The sequence below is a fragment of the Budorcas taxicolor genome, chromosome 1 (assembly GCF_023091745.1).
Source record: "Budorcas taxicolor isolate Tak-1 chromosome 1, Takin1.1, whole genome shotgun sequence".
NCBI classification, from domain to species: domain Eukaryota; kingdom Metazoa; phylum Chordata; class Mammalia; order Artiodactyla; family Bovidae; genus Budorcas; species Budorcas taxicolor.
Genome location: NC_068910.1, coordinates 141,333,059 through 141,354,682, shown reverse-complemented (window position 1 = coordinate 141,354,682; position 21,624 = coordinate 141,333,059). Strand labels below are relative to the sequence as shown.

The 21,624-nt window shown below is 38.2% G+C and overlaps 1 protein-coding gene across 1 annotated transcript; it reads right to left on the bottom strand.

Annotated features, from left to right (window-relative positions):
- Positions 1-591: 591 nt before the first annotated feature.
- Positions 592-20,573, bottom strand: TMEM207 (transmembrane protein 207). Its single transcript, XM_052649936.1, has 5 exons — positions 20,499-20,573; positions 18,605-18,642; positions 9,130-9,174; positions 8,163-8,305; positions 592-740 (listed from the first exon to the last, which is right to left on the bottom strand). The coding sequence occupies exons 1-5, from the start codon at positions 20,571-20,573 to the stop codon at positions 592-594; spliced, it is 450 nt and encodes a 149-aa protein (XP_052505896.1).
- Between the last annotated feature and the right edge of the window lie 1,051 nt (positions 20,574-21,624).

Genomic DNA, 21,624 nt, shown 5'->3' with positions numbered 1-21,624 from the left:
AACTGTTGCTTCCTGACCTATATACAAGTTCTCAAGAGGCAGGTCAGTTGGTCTGGTATTCCCGTCTCTTTCAGAATTTTCCACAGTTTATTGTGGGTCACTGTTAAATGACAATAATTTTATTGACCCCATATCAGCAAAGAGGTCAGGTTAAAACAGAGATTGAGGCAGAGAAATCTGTGATACATTCTAGAGTGGAACTCTGAACTTAATGGAAGCCACTGCTTATGTTAATTACTACCTACTGGAGGTGGGAGGGGAGTTCAGGATTGGGAACTCATGTACACCCATGGCAGATTCATGTCAATGTATGGCAAAACCAATACAGTATTGTAAAGTAAAATAATGTAAAAATAAAAATTAAAAAAAAAAGAAACTTGATTAGGAAGATAAAATTATAAAACAACAGTGATAAAACAAGCGTGCACTATTTGACTACAGAAACATCTCCATGCCCAAAATTCTTTTCTTATATTCATTTATTTGTCCTTTTCAAGACTACATTAACTGATCTCCAGGAATTCTCACCAAGTGAAAGAATTGTTCCTAAATTGTATGTTTTGGAATTTTAAATATTTCTGATCATTTCAATTAGCGATCTAGGTCTGAACTCGGCTTGATTTTAATTTCTTCATATGGAGGCGGGGGGCCTAAAACTCCAAAACAGGGAACACGAAACAGTTCAGGGTTTTGAGTGTGAAGGTGCATTCCAACAGTTGGAGTCACAGTTGCTTCTGTCCCTGGAAAGAGAAAGGTGGAGGCATAATCTTTCTAGTCAGCATAAAACAGAAGCACATGAGCTGCCTAATAAAATCTGGCATTTCTTGGATCACTGGAGCAACTGAAAATTATTTGTACCCTTGAGAAAAAATTTACAATCATCTCACTCTCTGCTATGATATTTTAATCATTATAGCAAGAAAATTTGCTCTCATGCACCGATTAGGCCATCATTGACTAAGCCATCAAGAAGCATTTACAATTTAACAGCTGAAACGAGAAGAAATATCCCTTTTGGTAGATCAGAAGACAAGATTCCTGTAAACACTAATGGCATTTTAGTTAATGCTCCCATCATGAGATATGCAATCACACTAGAAACATTAAAGTATTACATCTGAACCTCATTCTTTCATGTGTATGTTCTGTAAACTGCAACTAATGCAATTAATTAATTTCAACATTTGTCGATGATGCATAGTAAAAATATTAAGTTGTGAAAAGTTTGTAATTAAAGTATATACATACAATAAGCAAAAAGCATTCTCAAATTTTAAATTTTGAAATTAAAGGTCTTGACTTAGATTATGCACACTACAAACCATCCAATATAAAAGACATGCATTTTCTTCCTTAAACTGATCACCTTGAGAGATTATGCACTTATTCCAATAGGTTTTTGGGAAATCTTTTGTTAGTATTGGCTTGAAAGACTGCTTTAGAGTCACACAGGAAATCAATAGTAATACTTTATAGTCATTTATCTATATTGTTTTCCTTTTTTTCTCAAGGTCTTTACCTTTCTGGGAATAATTTGACTGCTTCTTCCCAAATCAATATCATAATATAAATTCATGACAGCCATAAATTCACCTTTAAAGAAGAAATTACACCCTTAAACTAAACTTTGACTGCTTTTGTGTATTAAAATGAATTGTAACACTATCATGTCCATTCATTTTCATGTTGTCTCTGGCTGCTTTTTCTACTATAATTGCAGAAATTAGCAGTCCCCATAGAGATCATATGCTTGCAAAGCCAAACATATTTCTTGTCTGGACTTTAATACAAAAAGTTTGATGACCCCTTCCTTAAAGGATTAAGATTCTATACCATCTAGGAGATTTCAAAGAACAAGCCACAATTATTAAAATGACTCCAAGAGTAGTTACATAAAAGGCAATAGCTGTATCAGTGAAATCCATATGTAAATTATTTTGGAGTGCATTTTATTTAGAATCATGAATTTCCATATATTTGTATTTACTTCATTTTGTATCTCACTGGTTCACAGGACAAAGTACAATAATTTAAATATTAATGTAATATGTAAAGAGTGGAGCCATATGTAGAATATAAATCTCACCTGCTGGTTCAATACTTTCCTTAAGGAGTTAATTTATTTAATTGAATAACCTAACACTAACTTATTACACATTTTTATACCTCAGCTTGCTGTTGTGCAATATCTGTAAAAGCAAGGCTAAATGAATGTAACATGCTTAAAACAAAGCCTGACATGCATTAAAGTTGACTGTCACTATTATCATAGTGATATTAGCATTTTGTTGTTGTTCTTGTTTAGTCGCTTAGTCATGTCCAACTCTTTTGGACCCCAAGGGCTGTAGCACACCAGGCCTCCCTGTCCATCAAGATCTCCAGGAGTTTGCTCAAACTCATTGAGTCAATGATGCCATCCAACTGTCTAATTCTCTGTGGCCCCCTTCTCTTCCTGCCCTCAATCTTGTCCAGCATCAGAGTCTTTTCCAATGAGTTGGCTCTTCTCTTCAGGCGGTCAAGTATTATCATTAGCATTATTATTATATATGAAGAACTGTACTATGCTAGGAGTATGCATGCATTTTCCTTTATTGACAGTAATATTTCCCAAATTTTCTTATTTTAATGTTTAAATAATGATTTAATCATTATCCTTATTAAGGTTAATGGCACAGAGATTACTGAATGAAAACTTTCTTATTAAAAACAAAACTTTCTTGTGGTTAGAGCCTTGAATATTTAGGAAGTTTAGAATGATGTAGGCTAGTCCAAATGTCTTGATAAAAAGAGTTAACACTGGCAGAGTGGACTTGCCTCAGTATTTCCCTCCTTTGTGGATACGATTAGTAAACACTGCCCATTTTCCGGATGAACTGCTTCCAGCAAATCCAAAACAAAGTCAGAGGTAACTTGGCTATCATTGTATCTGGAGTGGTTGACCAGGTTTATTCAAAATAATTATTAGCTTGTATTTATATCCACCAGGGTCTTTATTAGTGTCATGCTCCAGGCAGCAAGATATTGACACTTGCTCTTTATGTTAGAAAAGGTTCAGTATTATTTCCTTACTACAGATTTGCCCATTGCTCTTAAACTTATAAAAACCATAGAGTATTTATATCATAAACAGAATTAAGCTCAGAGAGCTTTTGTAAAATTGAACACATGTCACTTCTCAATTTTTTTTTCAAAGCATGTTTAATGTGATTGGGAGGGAAACAGGCATTATTTTTACCTTTTGACAAATTAGGAACCTGAGAGAGCTCAGTTAAAAATGCCTACAAAAATCCTATGATTTTGACAGCTGTTGGTGAAGATAACAGTTTGTTGTTTGATTTTGTAAAACCAATACACTCACTGCTAATTTTTTATACCCGGAGTTCAGATTCCCCAAGTCATAAAGAGTCACTCTAATGGACTTGGTTCATTTGAAAATGCCTTTCTTTTTCTTTCTGTTCTGTGTCCTTTTTTATATCATTCTGTTCTTTCACATGGGGGAGACTAAGATTGCCTGAATTTGAGCCACCATTCTACCATCTACTCTGTCCCTAATCTCTGCCTTTGTTCCCTCATTTTCAGTGTTCAGAATGACAGTGAACTGTTCATGGAGCTGTGAAAGTGAAGTCGCTCAGTCGTGTCCGACTCCTTGCGACCCCGTGGACTGTAGCCCACCAGGCTCCTCCGTCCATGGGATTCTCTAGCCAAGAATACTGGAGTGGGTTGCCATTTCCTTCTCCAGAGGATATTCCCGACCCAGGGATCGAACCCAGCTCTCCTGCATGGCAGGCAGACGCTTTTACCTCTGAGCCACCAGGGAAGCTGTAAGGAAGAATAAGTGAGATGAGAAATGTCGAGGAGTAGCCCAGAACATGACACATGATAAGTGCTCAATAAACATGAGTCGTTACTATCATCATGCCCATCCATGACAGCTTGTGAAAGACTCTCATTCCTTTCCCACAATGAGTCTCAGAATACTTACATGTAGAACACAAGGCATAGGAAAATGACATTTCAAAAAGCATTCCTAAATAAGATAGGATTCTGGGGGAGGGGAGGAGAGAGGAGAATAGAGTATGTAAGGATCAGCTTCTTGCCTGACTGCCCAGTCCCTCCTCCCCTTCCCAAACTGGAGCATTCACATTTAATCATTGCTGGAAGACTAGTATTTCTATTTGCCCTGAAATAAGAAAAAGGTTAGATTACTTCTGAAATTGCAGAAGAAATGGAACCAGGGAGATTGAATAGCTGAAATGCAGCATTATCCAGGAGATCAGCCCGAGGAGGAGCCAAGCCAGGATGAGTGTCTCAGGAGAGGTGTCTCTGCTTCTCCTCTAGCTCTTTTTTCTTCCTTTTCTCCTCCACTTCCTTGACTCTATTCTGGTCCTCCTCCTCCTCTTTCTCTAGCAATACCTTCTCTTCCTCCTTACCCTCTGCTGAAGTATCAGAGGAATTAATTCTTTTATTGGTGCACAAAGAGCTTCATCATAACATGTTATGACATGGAAACATTAGACCTTTTCAGAGGGGAAGGAAATCAGATCCGAACCCTGAGTCAACATAGAATTGTGAAAAGGCATGATTATTGGTTTAGAAGATTCTCTTGAGGCCTTGGTATTTGGCTGAGATTCCTAAGGACTTTTCCAGACAGAAGTCTCATCACTGTGATGGGCTGAACTGGTAAGGCCTTCCTTAAACACATTTTACAAGGATTCCTGAGCCAAGTATTTTCCTTCCTCTTTTTATTATTTCTAATCAAGATAATTGACAACCAGAGTCATGTAATATTGTCAAGAATTGCCAGTGAGAAATTTCCCATTTTATATATTTGAACATCAGTAAAGTTCACTCCACTCCAGCCTCTGATAGTCCGTCAAAATTCTCTTTGCTCTTCTCATCTGAGGGCAGATTTCATGGGATCTTGAATGTCAAACCTCTGACCCTCAGGTCAGAAGAGCAGAGCTTTTTAAACTAATATATTCAGCAGAATATGGTAATAACATGAAATAAATTTTGAGGAAATAAAATGGAAGTCTTAGAGGAACCTGGGGCTTATACATAAAATCTCGTTTCATCATTGAAATGCTTTAAATGACTTATTTCCTACATTCTATATTCAGGAGGGAAGTCCTATCTGCCCCCTTTTGATCAAGGAGTCCAGGAACCTTATTTCATATTCTAATATGTCACCAGTAGTTTGCAAACGAGTTCTCATTTTCCTCTCCTGCTTCTGAATAGTGGCTACAGGGAAGACTCAGAAGTACAAACTCATAACCTGCAGTGTAGATGGGAAAACCCAGCAGTAGTGGACTTAGCTCCAACCTGGGGGCACAAAATTTTGTGGGACTTTGGAGGCAAAAGCTATGGTTTGGCCCTTACTTCCCTCTCAGCAATAAAAAGATCCTTTAGTATTTCCCTCACTTCTCTTTCGGAGAGTACCTCCTTTTAAGGAAATATTAGATAGGGAGGATATTTGTCTGGAGAAGTCAGAGTATAATGAGAATTCAGTCGAGAAAGGAAATTTGGTGTGGGTCTGGGTGTCAGACTGCCTTATAATATTAGCTCCCTGGAGTTTAATTCCAGAAATTACTAGTTAAGAAGAGGTGACCTGGGGCTTCTGTGGTGGCTCAGGGGTAAAGAAGCCACCTACAATGCAGAAGATGTGAGTTTGATCCCTAGGTTGGAAGGTCCCCTGGAGAAGGAAATGGCAACCTGCTCCAGTGTTCTTGTCTGGGAAATCCCATGGACAGAGGAGACAGGCGGGCTACAGTCCATGGGGCTGCAAGAGTCAGACACGACTTAGCGATTAAACCAACAAGCCAATGACTAGAGATCCCAGAGAATACCACTTCCTGAACTATTTGTGTTTTGTTTTGGAGAGGAAAAATAAGAATGGCAAGAAGCATAAGTCTGGGAGCCACATCCACATCAAAGACGATGTGAATGGTGATTCTCTACCTATATAGCCACCCTGAACATCCATAGGACAGGATGGGAGACAGGCAGTGGGTGGGAAAATCACCATACGTGAGGATAGAAATAGACCAAAAGAGGCAACTGAATGTGTTCTCTACAATGGACATCAACAGAAGTGAACTTGGTAATGCCATTTAATGTGAAAAAGAGTTTAAATGTTCTTGCAAAATACAAGCGTGAAGGCTACACCCCAGAGATTAAGAAGGAAAAGATAGAATGAGGAAGAGAATGAGGAAGGAAATGAGGGTTCTGCACAGCGAAACCCACCACTGAGGAATCACCCAATGGAAACGTCTGGTGGTTCAAGATATAAGGCTGTGGTTAGTGTCCAAGAGTGAGGTAACTAGCCGTGTGTGTGTGTGTGTGTGTGTGTGTGCGTGAGTGTGTGTGAGTGTACTGTTTCTCAGTCGTGTCTAATCCTTTGCCATGTGTGCCCTATGTAACTTTTCATTGCTCATTATCCTCAATCCTGGAAAATTTGGAGTATATTAGTTGACCTGCAACAGAGATTTAAGGGGTATATTTATACAGCAGAGTGAGAAAAATAGATAACATCCTCTAGAGGAAGTAATAGCCACTTCTCTGAGTTGGTATTTTAAGAATTAGAGATAGTATCTGTGAAACCCCTGACCTAGTGCCTAGTACTTTGTCAGTGTAAATTAAATTGTGAAGCATTATCGCAGTCTTGACTCCTTTTATCACATTCATACCTGTCAGGGAAGTTCAGAAAATTCAAAAGCATGTATGTAAACCATCATCCAGGAAATATAAAAATATTAGATAAATGGGGATTTAACTGTGGCACATAAACTGCCTGAAAAGTTGTAACAGTATAACTGGGTAGCTTATTTACCAAAAATTAAAAACAGATTTTTGTTTTGTTTTAACGCTTCAGAGTGAGAGGATGGCTAAGAAGACCAGTGCAGATTCCCCTCTGCAGTCGCTCAAGTCAAGGTGGAAGAAACATAGTTGTGTTTACTGAATACCTCTTGTTAGATAAAGAGAAATAGACCAATGTGACCACGTTGATCCCTTTGACCAACATATTCTGCTTGAAGTTCAGTGACCCTATTTGTCTATACATTCAGTGGAAAGTGCTGCTGATTTTAGAAGAAAAAGCTATTTTCATTGGAGACTTTAATTATCCTTTCCCAAAAAATCATTTTTTTCAAATTAACAATGTGTTTCCCTATTAAATAATAACTTAAAAAAAATTAACAGTGAATCCAATCACTAAATCTTAATACTGAGTTTTGAGATTAAAACACTTCCGTTTATTTTTCACCCACTTCCTATTTAGCTGTGAGTTTTTCCAGGACATCTCCCACTCTCTCTATTGAAAATCTTATGCTGACCCAAGTATTTGAAGGGCAGCTGTTAGTTTCTACCACTCTAGAGGCGACTGTAATATACAATGTAGTGCCTTAGAAGGAAAATCTCATAATAGATAATCTCTGGATGAGGACAATGCTTAACACGAAGATATAAACTGTCAATTGTCACCTCTCAGAAATCACAAAACTGTCATTTTTCTACTTAAAGCTGAGGCTGGAGGTTACAAATAACTCAAGACCACAATTTTCTCCATTTCTTACCTCTTAATGCACACTAAAAAATAATAGAAAGACAGGGTTTGGGAGTGGGTGTGGGGAGCAGGAAGGATCAGGAGACTGCCAATGTGTCTGGAGAGAAAGGACATGAGTCCTGACACTCATTCACACAATCCAAAGTATTTCAGGCTCTGCACTGGAAGCAGACAATCTGAAAAGCGTTATTCGGTATTATTGCAGGTAAGTGAGGCATGGCAAGCTTTGTAAATGAACACAAGGTGACAGATGGACATCAAAAGCCCAGAGATACTCCTCTGTACCTGAAACCCTGCTTTCACCTGGAGTGGCCAGCCCTGTGTACCTTTTCCCTTCTGCTTGTTGACTGAATGTTTAGGTTTAGGTTCTGTTCCCATACTCAGCTCTGAGTCACTCCCCCAGGACACAATTTTTCTCTTTTTGGAGTCTTCTTCTGAAGTTTTCTCATTTAGACTCTCTCCCCAGTGTGTGCCTTTCAGTCCTCAGTAAACTATATCTTGTTCTATGTTTACAAATTTGTTTTTCATAGATTAACTTTTCAACTCACACAAAACTATAAAGTTTCCAAAGAGGACATCTAGAAGTGTGTAAACAGCTTACCGTAAACGGAGTCCAAGTCTCCAACAGCAAAAACAGCCATGGTGCGTCTTTGGGGACCATTTTTGAATCTCCTAAGGCAGCACTGGAGGCAGAAGATCACTGTTCCACAGAGAAGAGCCACCAGGAAAATCAGCAGCAAGAACCTGACACCAGAGAAAGCAGGGGAGGACTGAGATGGAACATGTCTCAAAGTTAAGAGCTCCTGCTACTTCCTGGAAAGGTGCAAACACTCAGCAAACCTGGCTATAAGGAATCTGTGAGGCCAAATTCCTTGTGTGTGTGTGTGCACTCTCTCAGTCAGATCCGACTCTTTGTGACCCCATGGTCTAACAGGCTCCTCTGTTCATTGAATTTCCCAGGCAAGAATACTAGAGTGGGTTGTCATTTCCTACTCCAGGAGAGCTTCTCAATTCAGGGATCAAACTCACGTCTCTTGTGTCTCCTGCTTTGGCAGGCAGATTCTTTACCACTGCACCACCTTCTAGAATGTAAGTGACCAAATAGATTTTAGATGTTGGAAGTGGGGATTCAAAGGTTGGCAAGACAGGGTTTCTATCGTTGAGGAACTAACCACTAACTGCAATGTTTAGTTTGAAAAATACAGAAGCCAAGATTTAGAAATTTATAACAACTTTTTTTTTTTTTGTCTTATCCTGAATGTTTAAGGCAAGAACTAAAATCGGTGGATGGGTCATTTTGAAAGATTTCAGGAGAAAGATTTCACCTTTAAAAATATCCAACTTGGGAATAAACTATCATTCTTAAAAACAGTCAGTTCCCTGTCATAGGAAGTGTTTAAGTAAACACTGGCCAATGACCTGAAGCTGATGTTTCTATGTATGTTAATCCACACGATCCCTAAAGTTTTCTTAAGCTGTATGATTTCATATGCTATCTCAATTATTTAGGAAAAGGGGTATGTATATACCACCAAAGATTTTATAGCACAAATTGAGGATGTCCTTACCAGATATACCAGCCATTTGTGTAATGATCTTTAGAGTTTATGCACCTGGTGATAAAGGAAGAGCAGTTAGTGCTGGATCTCTAGATTGACAAAGCTTATTCTTCTGGACCACAGTATTTGTTCTGACCACACCTGTTTCCCCTACGATCACCTGGTCACTGTACACCCCAGCATAATTAAACAAATATTTACCGTATGTCCACTTCATTTAAGGCACTGAGAATACAGCTAATTGTGAATCTGTCAGACACAGACAGATAATTGCACTGTAATAGGGTTGATTCTAGAGTTATGAATACTGTTGTGCATTGAGAAGGTGGTAGTAACTACTTTTCAGAACTAACATGTTATCAGTTCAGTTCAGTTCAGTTGTTCAGTCATGTCTGACTCTTTGCGACCCCATGAATCGCAGCACGCCAGGCCTCCCTGTCCATCACCATCTCCCGGAGTTCACTCAGACTCACGTCCATTGAGTCGGTGATGCCATCCAGCCATCTCATCCTCTGTCATCCCCTTCTCCTCCTGCCCCCAATCCCTCCCAGCATCAAAGTCTTTTCCAATGAGTCAACATGTCATAGGTATTAAGTATTAGGTAGATAACTGTTCCAGTATTCTGTTTATTCAGAGACTTAGAATTCTTTAGAATGCAAATTCTCCAGGGAAAGTCCACGATCTCTATTAACCTTTAATATCTTCATAAGGAATAGCAGGCCTATAACCTAGTTGAAAGTGAAAGTGAAAGTGAAAGTCAGTCAGTCATATACGACTCTTTGAGACCCCGTGGACTTATACAGTCCATGGAATTCTCCAGGCCGGAATACTAGAGTGGATAGCCTTTCCATTCTTCAGGGGAGGTGACCGAGGTTAAAGCGTCTGCCTCTAATGCGGGAGACCTGGATTCGATCCCTGGGTCGGGAAGATCCCCTGGAGAAGGAAATGGCAACCCACTCCAGTATTCTTGCCTGGAGAATCGCATGGACAGAGAAGCCTGGTGGGCTACAGTCCATGGGGTCGCAAAGAGTCGAACACGACTGAGCGACTTAACTAACTTTAACTTCTCAACCCAGGGATTGAACCCAGGTCTCCCACATTGCTGTCAGATTCTTTACCAGCTGAGCCACAAGGAAAGCACAAGAATACTGGAGTAGGTAGCCTATCTCTTCTCCAGTGGATCTTCCGGACCTAGGAATAAAACCGGTGACTCCTGCATTGCAAGCGGATTCTTTACCAACTGAGCTATGAGGGAAGCCCAATAACTTGGTAGGATAAAGAAATTATAATAAAAGGAAAATGAGTGTGTGTGGTCACACATACCATTTATCAAGGAGTTAGAAGTTGATTTTCAGGATAGTCAAACTATTTGTGTATCTAGGCAGAATTCAATCATTCTTGAATTAACATTTAAAAGGTGATACAAAGCCAAAGTCCATAGTGCAATTTTCAGGAGGTTTAACTCCCCAGGGATAGACATTTAAGTGCTATTCATTTTAGAGCCCCTTTTCATGTCAGACACGTGTACTGAATGTATGTTTACTGAGGAACCTTTTTCACACCCTGGTGTAGATGCTGCTGTTAAAGTATTCTGAGATTAAACAGTGGAAAACTGTTCATCACAGCCTGGTAACTTCTGAGATGAGCTATGCTTAATCATCTTTGTTAAAATAACACTCAGTACTTTTCAACTTGAAAGCATTCATAAATGTCAGCTAATTTATTGCTCTCAGCATCTCTAAGGAGGCAGTGTGTCATGTTTATCATTATACTATTCAGAAATGACTTTTAACACATGTGAAGTGTCCATTTAAAATTTTTATTGCAAATGTTTAAGAGAAAAGTCAAACAACAAGAATTTTGGTGGGGGAGCACCTAAAGGGTTTAGCCAAGTACATAAGTTCAAATGACAGAGGGAAAAAAAGGGAACTGAAGTATGAGTTTAAAAAGCATCCTAAGATAAGAGATCAATCAAGGATTTTACAAATAATTAATGGCACATCCTTGTAAAGAAATATTATCCATTCATCAAAGAGAATATAGATTATATTTAAAATGAAAGCTTTGTTAAATAAAATAATACAAAGATCTCAGTTCTACTTTGTATATTTTCTTCTGCACAAATACACTGATTTCACTAACTAGGTATTAGACAGTTAGTATGTACAGATGTGGGGCTTCCCTGATGGCTCATATGATAAAGAATCCACCTGCAATGCAGGGGACTCCAGGTTGAATCCCTGGGTAGGAAAGATACCCTGGAAAAGGGAATGGCTACCCAATCCAGTATTCCTGTGTGGATAATTCTATGAACAGAGGAGCCTGGCGAGCTACAGTCCATGGGGTCAAGTATACACCAAGTTACTAAAAATACCTGCTTTGTTTGAAGATGGTATTGTGAGGCACTTAATATTTTCAACATTTCTATATTCTTTGAATTTTTGTAATGTACATGCATCACTTTTGTAACCATAAATTTTATAAATAGTATATTATAAGCAATTATATATATATCACTTCTCGGCCTTTTGGCTAAGATCAAGTGGTGGCTCAGATGGAAAGTGTCTGTCTACAGTGTGGGAGACCTGGGTTCGATCCCTGGGTCAGGAAGTTCCCTGGAGAAGGAAACGGCAACCCACTCCAATACTCTTGCCTAGAAAATCCCATGGACGGAGGAGCCTGGTGTCCATGGGGTTGCAAAGAGTTGGACATGACTGAATGACTTCACTTCACTTTTTTCACACACACACACACACACACACACACACACATATATATATATATATATATATATATATATATAATTGAATGTAGTATCTCACTTTAAAAATATGTGTAGGAAAATTTTCTTGGTGTCCTGATCCAATAATAGAGCACAAGAGTCTTGGTTTTCAATCTTGAAATGTAAGCTTATAACCAGAGACAATGGATTGTTTCATCTTCCTCTATGGATAAAACTCTGCTTCTCTTCTTACATTTATAAATAGATCATATACTTATTGATATGCCAATTCTAAATATTAACTACCTCATTTCATTTCTTAGTTCTAATATTTGAGCCAGTTAATATTTTTCAAGTGCTATCAATTATCCAAACTTATTTACTTTACTTCCTCTTTCTGACCCTGTGCACACATTGTTGAAGTTACTAATAGCAATAAAATGGTCAGAAAGCAGTTAGCTGGAGAAATGCAAAGTGATCATATGATTTCACAGTTGCAAGCTCCTTTGGGATCACTTATTTCACCCTGAGGATTTTTTCATTGTGCATTGTGATTTTTCACTGTGGGAAAATAAGTGGGAAGGTCACCAGCTGACCAAAGAACTTAAATTAGAATATAGGTCTTTTCACTCCCTCCCTACCATCGTTTCCATGTCTTTCTCAAGTTTAATTTTTAAACAGTAGCAATATTTCAAATACTCAAATTTAGGTGCAAGATCTTCAGTGTAGGAAAAGTTACAGTTGCTTAAACAAAGTTGTTACTCAGAGATTTATTTCAGTTCGGTTCAGTCGCTCAGTCGTGTCTGACTCTTTGCGACCCCATGAACCACAGCACGCCTGGCCTCCCTGTCCATCACCAAATCCCAGAGTCCACCCAAACCCATGTCCATTGAGTCAGTGATGCCATCCAACCATCTTATGCTCTGTCGTCCCCTTCTCCTCCTGCCCTCAATCTTTCCCAACATCAGGGTCTTTTCAAATGAGTCAGCTCTTCGCATCAGATGGCCAAAGTACTAGAGTTTCAGCTTCAACATCAGTCCTTCCAATGACCACCCAGGACAGATCTCCTTTAGGATGAACTGGTTGTATCTCCTTGCAAGGAGATTTATTTATGCTTAGTCAAATTCAGATGAGAATGTCAAAAAGAAAAAAATGCAGGAGAAATTAGAGCAGATTATAATTTTTAAGGAAGACATTTTCAATAACCAGAACCTTCTAGAAGTAGGTGTCACCATATACAAAAGTAAGCGCAAATAGATTAAAGGCCCAGATGTGAGACTGGACACTATAAAACTCCTAGGGAGAAACATAGGCAGAATCCTCTCTGACATAAATCACAGCAATATCTTTCTTGATCCACCTCCAGAATAATATAAATAAAAACAAAAATAAACAAATGAGAACTACTTAAACTCAAAAGGTTTGCACAGCAAAGGAAACAATAAACAAAACAAAAAAAGAAAACCCACATATTGGGAGAAAATATTTGAGAATGATGTGACAGAAAATGGATTAATCTCCAAAATGTACAAAGAGTTCATGATGCTTAACAACATCAAAACATCCTAATAAACAAATGGGCAGACGATCTAAACAGATATTTCTCCAATATAAGATGGCCAAGAGGCACATGGAAAGATGTTCAACATTCATATTATTAGAGAAATGCTAATCAAAACGACAATATCATCTCATACCAGCCAGATGGTCGTCAACAAAAAGCCCACAAACAATAAATGCTAGAGAGGGTGTAGAGAGATGGGAACCCTTCTACACTGTTTATGGAAATTTAAATTGGTACAGCCATTATGGAGAACAGGATGGAGGTTCCTTAAAAAGCTAAAAATAGAGCTGCCGTATGACACTGCAATCCCACTCCTGGGCATATATCCAGAGAAAAACATGATCCAAAAGGATATATGCTCATTGAATCACTGTTTACCATAGCCAAAACATGGAATCAAGCTAAGTATCCATCAAGAGACAAATGGTTTTAGAAGATGCAATTTATATACTCAATGGAATATCATTTAGCCATAAAAAAGAATGAAACAATGCTGCTTACAGCACCATGGATGGACTTAGAGACTGTCATACTGAGTGAAGTAAGTCAGACAGAGAAGGAGAAATATTGAATGACATCCTTTAAACACAGAATCTGAAAAGAAATGATAGAAATGAACTTACTTACAAGAGAGACACAAACATTTAGAGAATGAACTTATGGTTGCCAGAGGGAAAGATGAGGGAAAAGGATAGTTATAGATTTGGGGATAGACATGTAAACTTGTTATATTTAAAATGCATCACCAACAAGGACCTACTGTATAGCACATGGAACTCTGCTCAGTGCTATGTGTCAGCCTGGATGGAAAGGAAGCTTGGGGGAGAATGGATACATGTATATGTATAGCTGAGTCCTTTTGCTGTTCACCTGAAACTATCACAATATGGTTAGTCAGCTATACCCCCCATACAAAATAAAAAGTTTAAAAAAGAAGTAGGGATCAAGGGAGATAATTCTTGTCCCTTTCAGAACAAGTAGTGTCCTACTGTGATGCGTGGAGAGGATTCCTGCTCTGTTAGGACAACAATTATCTCCTTTGACACCTACTTCTCTTTTAAAATACTTCTTATTTGGGGATATAGCCAATCCTAATTTTCTTTTCAGTGCTGAGAATCTGTGGACCTAAGATTAATTACAAATTCATTAATTTGATAAATAGAAGAAAAGCTCGGAGTTGTTCCGTTGGCTCCTCTACTAGAATTATCCATAATTTCCTATGCGAGGCATTTTTCTAAACCAACAGTTATATAATTTCATATGAATTAACTCACTTTCAAACTTAAAATTCTATCAAGTAGTATCACACTGTTGTAATTCTCACTTTACAATTGAGACAGTTCAGTCATAAAGAAGTTAAGTAACTTGTCCATGATAACCTAGTTAGAAGGGCCAGAGGCAGGCTGTCAACCCAAATGGTCTGGCTCTGGAGCCCATGTTTCTCTTACTACCATGCAGCACTGCAGCTGGGAATAGTAAAAGTCAGTTCTAGCCTCATATTGCTGTGTGGTACTGCCTGAGTGCATTCAATATCCCATGTTACAAAATGTTTCAAGAAAATATTAAAAATAGAAAAAAAAAAGTGAGACCTCAGATAGTATCAGACAAAAAGAATAAGCCAGAGTGAGATCAGTTTGTAAACTGAATGTAGTAAATCCTGTATATAAAATTAGAACTCAGCTTCAGATCTGGTTTAAACTTTCTAGCAGTTAATAGGATAAAAGAGAGAATTGGTAATGCAGTATTCTCTAAAATTAATAAAAACAGACAACATTATTCACCACACGCACAACTATTTCTGATATAGTTATTCCCTTCTTCAGGGGATCCTCCCAATCCAGGGATCAAACCTGGCAGATTCTTTACCATCTGAGCCACCAGGGAAGCTCCAGAGAAATGAGAGACAAATTCAAACTACGGCGCTTCATAAATAGGCTGTGTTTAACAACAAGAGCAATGTTTTTCATAGTACTCATAGAATGTAAACACAATAACAAATTTCATGGGTCCTTTTTGTAAAGATAATCCTTAACAAAAAGCTAGAATCCAATTTAGCTACAATAATTTGGGAGAGTGATGGGTGCCTAATCATATCACCCAGAGACTAGTGACATGACCTAATGAATTTCAGGGTGGTAAACTGTACTAGTCACCGAAAGGATGGATGGATTGTGCATCCCTCAGGTATGTTACCAGGTGTGTCATTTTATCTACATATTGGATACATAGTGTGGTCTGTGGTGAAAATCTCAGGCTCAGGTGTCATTTGTGAGCCAGATCAAAGCTCTGCCTTTTACTTTCTTACTATTGAGCAAAATACTCAACTTCCCTAACTCAGTAATATGGCAGACTATCATCAGCAACGTATTCATGCAATTAATTTACAGAATGCTTATGGCTTTAGTTATGTTTCATTAAATACCCATTTTTGCATGCACATGCATATCAATATACTGGTTATTTCTGGGAAAAGGGAAGATTAAAGGTATAATTATGCAAAGGGCCTCTGTCATGTTTTATTCCATACATTAAATTACTTACAATATCTAAATTATATACAAAAGCTTAGCAATGTGCTGTTTCTAATAAATGCTATTATAAAAATAAATTGAGCAGGTTTGATCAGAAAAAATTTGTCTTGTGTTTGAAAAACAATTTAAATAGAACTAATACTAGAAAATGAAGATCATGGCATCTGGTCCCATTACTTCATGGGAAATAGATGAGGAAACAGTGAAACCAGTGGAAACAGTGTCAGACTTTATTTTTTTGGTCTCCAAAATTACTGCAGATGGTGATTGCAGCCATGAAATTAAAAGACGCTTACTCCTTGGAAGGAAAGTTATGACCAACCTAGATAGCATTTTCAAAAGCAGAGACATTACTTTGCCGACTAAGGTCCGTCTAGTCAAGGCAATGGATTTTCCTGTGGTCATGTATGGATGTGAGAGTTGGACTGTGAAGAAGGCTGAGCGCCGAAGAATTGATGCTTTTGAACTGTGGTGGTGGAGAAGACTCTTGCGAGTCCCTTGGACTGCAAGGAGATCCAACCAATCCACTCTGAAGGAGATCAGCCCTGGGTGTTCTTTGGAAGGAATGATGCTGAAGCTGAAACTCCAGTACTTTGGCCACCTCATGCGAAGAGTTGACTCATTGGAAAAGACTCTGATGCTGGGAGGGATGGGGGCAGGAGGAGAAGGGGACAACAGAGGATGAGATGGCTGTATGGCATCACTGACTCAATGGATGTGAGTTTGAGTGAACTCCGGGAGTCGGTGATGGACAGGGAAGCGTGCTCTGATTCCTGGGGTCGCAAAGAGTCAGACACGACTGAGTGACTGAACTGAACTGAACTGAATACTAGATTCCCACAAACACCTTGTGGTGACAAAAGATTTGAGATACTGTGTCTATTTTCAATACATTCAGTATGTTTACTTACCTTCTACCAGCTCCCTACATAATCAACCACTTTCTTACCTTCTCTGTCTTTATTTTCTGCTAATTTTCATTATATCTGAAGTGGGTTTTTTTGTTTGTTTGTTTTTATTCAAAAGTATTAAACAGTACTGATATTAAACAATGGGTATGAGCTCAGTAGTGTCCGACTCTTTGCGACCCAATGGACTATAGTCCACCAAGCTCCTCTGTTCATAGAATTTTCCAGACAAGAATACTGGAGGGGGTTTCCATGCCCTCCTCCCAAGAATCTTCCCTACCCAGAGATTGAATCTGCATCTCCTGCCCTGACAGGCAGATTCTTTACCACTGTGCCACTAGGGAAGCCACTAAATAATACAAATATATTAATAACAGACATTCAAATACAAAATGATGTAGCCAAAAGTTTTGTACTTAAGTACCAGTTTAACTCCGGTAGTTAATTTGTTACTATCTCTCTTTGGGTCTCAATTCTTCACATGAAAAAAAGGCTAGTAGCCTCAGTGACTCTAAAGTTAGCATATAAAGTTCTCTAATACCATATTCTCCTGTCATGTTGATGATGGAGTTAGATTCAACACTTATGATTTTTCCAATTAAGAATTTCTTCATTCTAATGGGAATTCCCTGGCTGCTCAGTAGTTAGGACTCCATACGTCCACTGCTGGGGGCCTATGTTCAATCCCTGGTTAGGGAACTAAGATCCTGCAAGCCGTGCAACATGATCAAAAAACAACAAACAGTTTCATTATTTGAGCACTCTGGGTCAAAAGCAGAAGATGAAAGGGCAAGATGAAACAGGCACAAGGTCCAAAATGCAACAAACCAATAGTCAAAAGTCAGTTATGTCACCAACCCCAGAAGACAGAGGAAAAAGCAAGTCCAATATCGGTGCAAAGAAACAGCAGTGGAGAAACATGCAGTAACTGAAAGAGAGGCACATACTTAACAAGCAGACTATCAATAATGGGATGATCCACCAAAAACAGGTGAAGGATTCCAGTGCCAAGGAAAGCATCCCACCCAGCATGGCCTCTTAATCTGGAGACAGGGCCCGAAGACCCTGGAGGTCTACAGGGCCCGAAGCCTGGAGGGTAACAATGATAATTAAAACAGCTAGTGGCAGTGAGGACTGCTCCCAGAAGAAGACAGCACTTGGCAGAAGTGATTTCTGGCACTTGCACCAGTCTCAGTATGTTTCAGTTATCATTAATCAGCAGCAGCTTTATTAATGACAGCCTCTCCCCATTTCCAGAATAGAATTCTGAGAAGCATTAAGCCTATAGCACAAAAAAATGAGAAAATTGAGTCAATTATTTACATAACTTAAATCAAAACACTTTGAAATATTATATAGGTTATATCATTGTTTGCTTATATTTGAAACCAAATTAGCCAGAAAACTGTCTCCCATGTCTGTGTCTTAACATATGTGGATGCAGTCATAAAGGAAGACATGAACGTAAAGGACATCTAAAACCTCCAGGATGGAGAACACAGTGAGCAAAAGTACCTTGAAATCAACAAGGCCCCTTATTTTTATTTAACAAAGCTGACCACAATGAAAGTGCATCTTTTCTGCTTTTAGAAAAATGGAGCCATTTGCATTTAAAAGTAATGTACTTTTTTTGTCTCTCTAGTAATTGTAATGATCATTTGAAACTCATTTTGTGCTTCTCAAATGACTTGAGACATTTTTAGTCTTCAGATTTTGAAAATGCTGAATAAAACTGTGGAGCTTCTTGTTATTTACTTACATTTCATTTTCTTCACATGGTGTGTCTGATAGCACCAACTGAAACACATGTTTAGAACAATAAAATCCAAACATTTCATCAGTCTGATCTTTTAATACAAACAATGCCTAGAGACAATGGGGGTTTATATCATTTCGTTTTTTTTTTTTAATTAAAAACTCCGTGGCAGAATCTATTGTTGCACAGAATTTTAATCGGAAAAAAAAAAAAAAATCTCTGGGTAGATACTTCAGCTCAGCAGTGACAGGAGATATATATTGTGAGCCAAATTCTTATCCTACACATCACCAGAGGTGTGTGAAAACACTCTGTTTTGTCTATAGGCAGATTTTGCTTACTCTAAGGAGCTTTTGTGCACCTTGTACTTTTGCTTTGTTTTCACATTTTAGCTAAAGGAAGGAGCGTCATTACTTGTAAATATTATTTTCACATGAAGAAATCAAGTTCCCCACATGAAAACTGGGGTGAAGTCCATCCCATTAGCAATAGTGGATGTTAAATATATGTAGGAAGGAGTGATTTTTAACTGCTCAAAGGCTAAGGTCCACCGAGGCTCCATTGACATTCTTGTTGAGATCTCCGTTTCTCTGTTTATCAAAGAAGGAAGAGCTAATAACCTTGATTGCTTTGCTTTGAAAGACTCAAACCATAAGTATTCTAACACAATTATCTTAGTCCTCTGTGTTGAGTCTTCTAGGTTACAACAACACACATCACAGAGGAAAGAAAGTACTACTATCTAAAGGATTTGTTTGTATATTTGTTCTTCTACTGAACTGAGACCCTTTTCAAGTATAATGAGAAAAATCATTAAATGTCATTCATAGGCAGCCCCCAAAAGTATGTTAATGAGGTCAGTGAAGTTTTTATTTTCCTGGACCCTAAAATACAAATATCAATACAAGTAAGGAGTTAGAAAATTTAAAATCAAAGATGGGAATTTCATGCGAGATATCTTTTTTTCCCCCTTAATCCTGAGCTCATCTTCTTTCGCACCTCATATTTACTCCACCAAGCTTATCTGGCCAAAGAGATTTGTGGAGCTGCAGATGGAGCCATGAATTGGCCATCAGAGAGCGTGGTAATGAACAATTTATAAGCACAGAAAATGTGTTGTACTCTCTTTTGCTAGAATGCTGCAAATAGACTTGCATACTAACTGAGAGGAAAGTAAACATTCCTATTTTGTCCATAAAGAAAGTTTATTTACGAGTAGATGACATGATTTAGGATCTAGCTTAACAGATAGATGAAGACAGCATTTCATTCTTAAGTCAATTCCTAGTCTTGTGTGCTGTATCCCAGTAGGAAGTACACAGTGTGACATTATTGCCCCCTCACTTCCAATGTTAGGCTTTGGACTCATCATGAAATAGGGAGTCTTAACATATTTCAGACATAAACCTTTCAGATACATTGCATTCAAGTAACACTGATACAGAAATGCAGATATTAGAATGATAGAGCAAAGAAATCAGAATAAACCCTAAGATGATTCCATCTGCATTTTTCAGCACTGAAAAGTCATTGAGCCTCAAGTATGGCTCAGGCAACAGTAAACCTGTCTTAATTTAATCCTACCATAGCATTTTATATCAATAGCATTGCTGATTTTTAAAAATGTTATGGCATAGCAAAGCTAAACAAAGATTAAATTGCATCATATTATTTCAGTAGCAATCAAATTAAACAAAGGAGACACAGGAATGATACCATGACCAGCTTTCTTTATCTTTAACCAGTAAATATAATTAGTCATATGATTTTGATAAGGCTTTCTTAAAGGAAATTTCTAAACATCAGAGGAGTTGTTACCCAAATCACAAATCTATTACAAATCAGATCCTTAGAGTAGTAGCTTTGAAAATAATTTCCCCAAAAGAGAGTTGGTTACCTGGAATAGTGGCAGACACAAGATTCCTGCTTTTGAGATCACTGAAGTATCACTTAAAAGTCTGGATCTCAACATACTTAAAGGACAAGCAGCTCAAGATAGCGGTTTGTCATCTACGTTTATCTCCGTCTTACTCAGAACTTGTTAACTTCTCTACAAGTCATGCTTCCTGCCAGAGTTGTCATTAATGCTGGCTCTTTGTGACTGGTTAAGTACATGCCAGGGGCAGGAATTTGAGGTGTAAGCTCACAGGTACTGAGAGTTCAAGGAATTTCAGTTTAAGGTCAGAATCTTGATAATGTTTGTCAAGCCCTTAAAAGCCAGGGTTGGCCAGGCTGACCGTAAAACTAGCTGGCTGCAAAAATAACTTAAAACATTCAAGCACATGTTTTATTCCAGGGTACTTCTGGGTTTTTTGTTTGCTTGTTTTTCAGAGCTTTTATTTGGAAAATTTATTTTGTTTTCCACCGTTTGTTGGCCTTCTTTTCTCTTCCTTTCCTATACATTATTTTCAGGCCCAGGTCTAACCCAACCTTGGGTATAAAGCTTTCCCTGTGCATAATAGTTGCACCTTATTTTTAAACAGAGCATATTTCAGTATTTATTTAAATGAAATAACTCCAACCCAACCACGAACCAAAAAGTTTACAAAAATATCTAGGGAAGTGCTAAAAAAGAACAATAAAGTGTCATTAAACTACTATACATTAAGGCATTATAAAAGTATAAATATGTACAAAAATTGGTACTGACACATGTAAACAATAAGATAGATAGAACACAATAGCAAAGCATTGATTATTCAGTGGTAAAATTCTCACCTCTCATGCAGGAGACCAGGGTTTGATTTCCAGCTAGTGCAAAGTACGTAATTCCATTTTTTGGGGCTTCCCAAATAGCTCAGTGGTAAAGAATCCACCTGCCAAAGCAGGAGACATGGCTTTAATCCTTGGGTCAGAAAGATCCTCTAGAGTAGGAAATGGCAACCCATCCCAATATTCTTGCCTGGAAAATTCCATGGAGAGAGAAGGCTGGAAGACTACAGTCCACGGGGTCACAAAGAATCAGATACAAGAATTCAGAACAAGATGTTGCAGTGCAAGCCCCAGCATAGTTCATGAAATCT

What these genes read in the sequence shown, in the direction of transcription:
- TMEM207 (XM_052649936.1), bottom strand. Translation starts at nt 20,573, where the DNA reads ATGTTGAGATCCAGACTTTTAAGTGATACTTCAGTGATCTCAAAAGCA. An exon ending in CCATGTGAAGAAAATGAAAT is followed by an intron (nt 9,175 to 18,604) that starts GTAAGTAAATAA and finishes CTTTATCACCAG; the next exon opens with GTGCATAAACTCTAAAGATC. An exon ending in AGACTTGGACTCCGTTTACG is followed by an intron (nt 741 to 8,162) that starts GTAAGCTGTTTA and finishes TTCTCTTTCCAG; the next exon opens with GGACAGAAGCAACTGTGACT.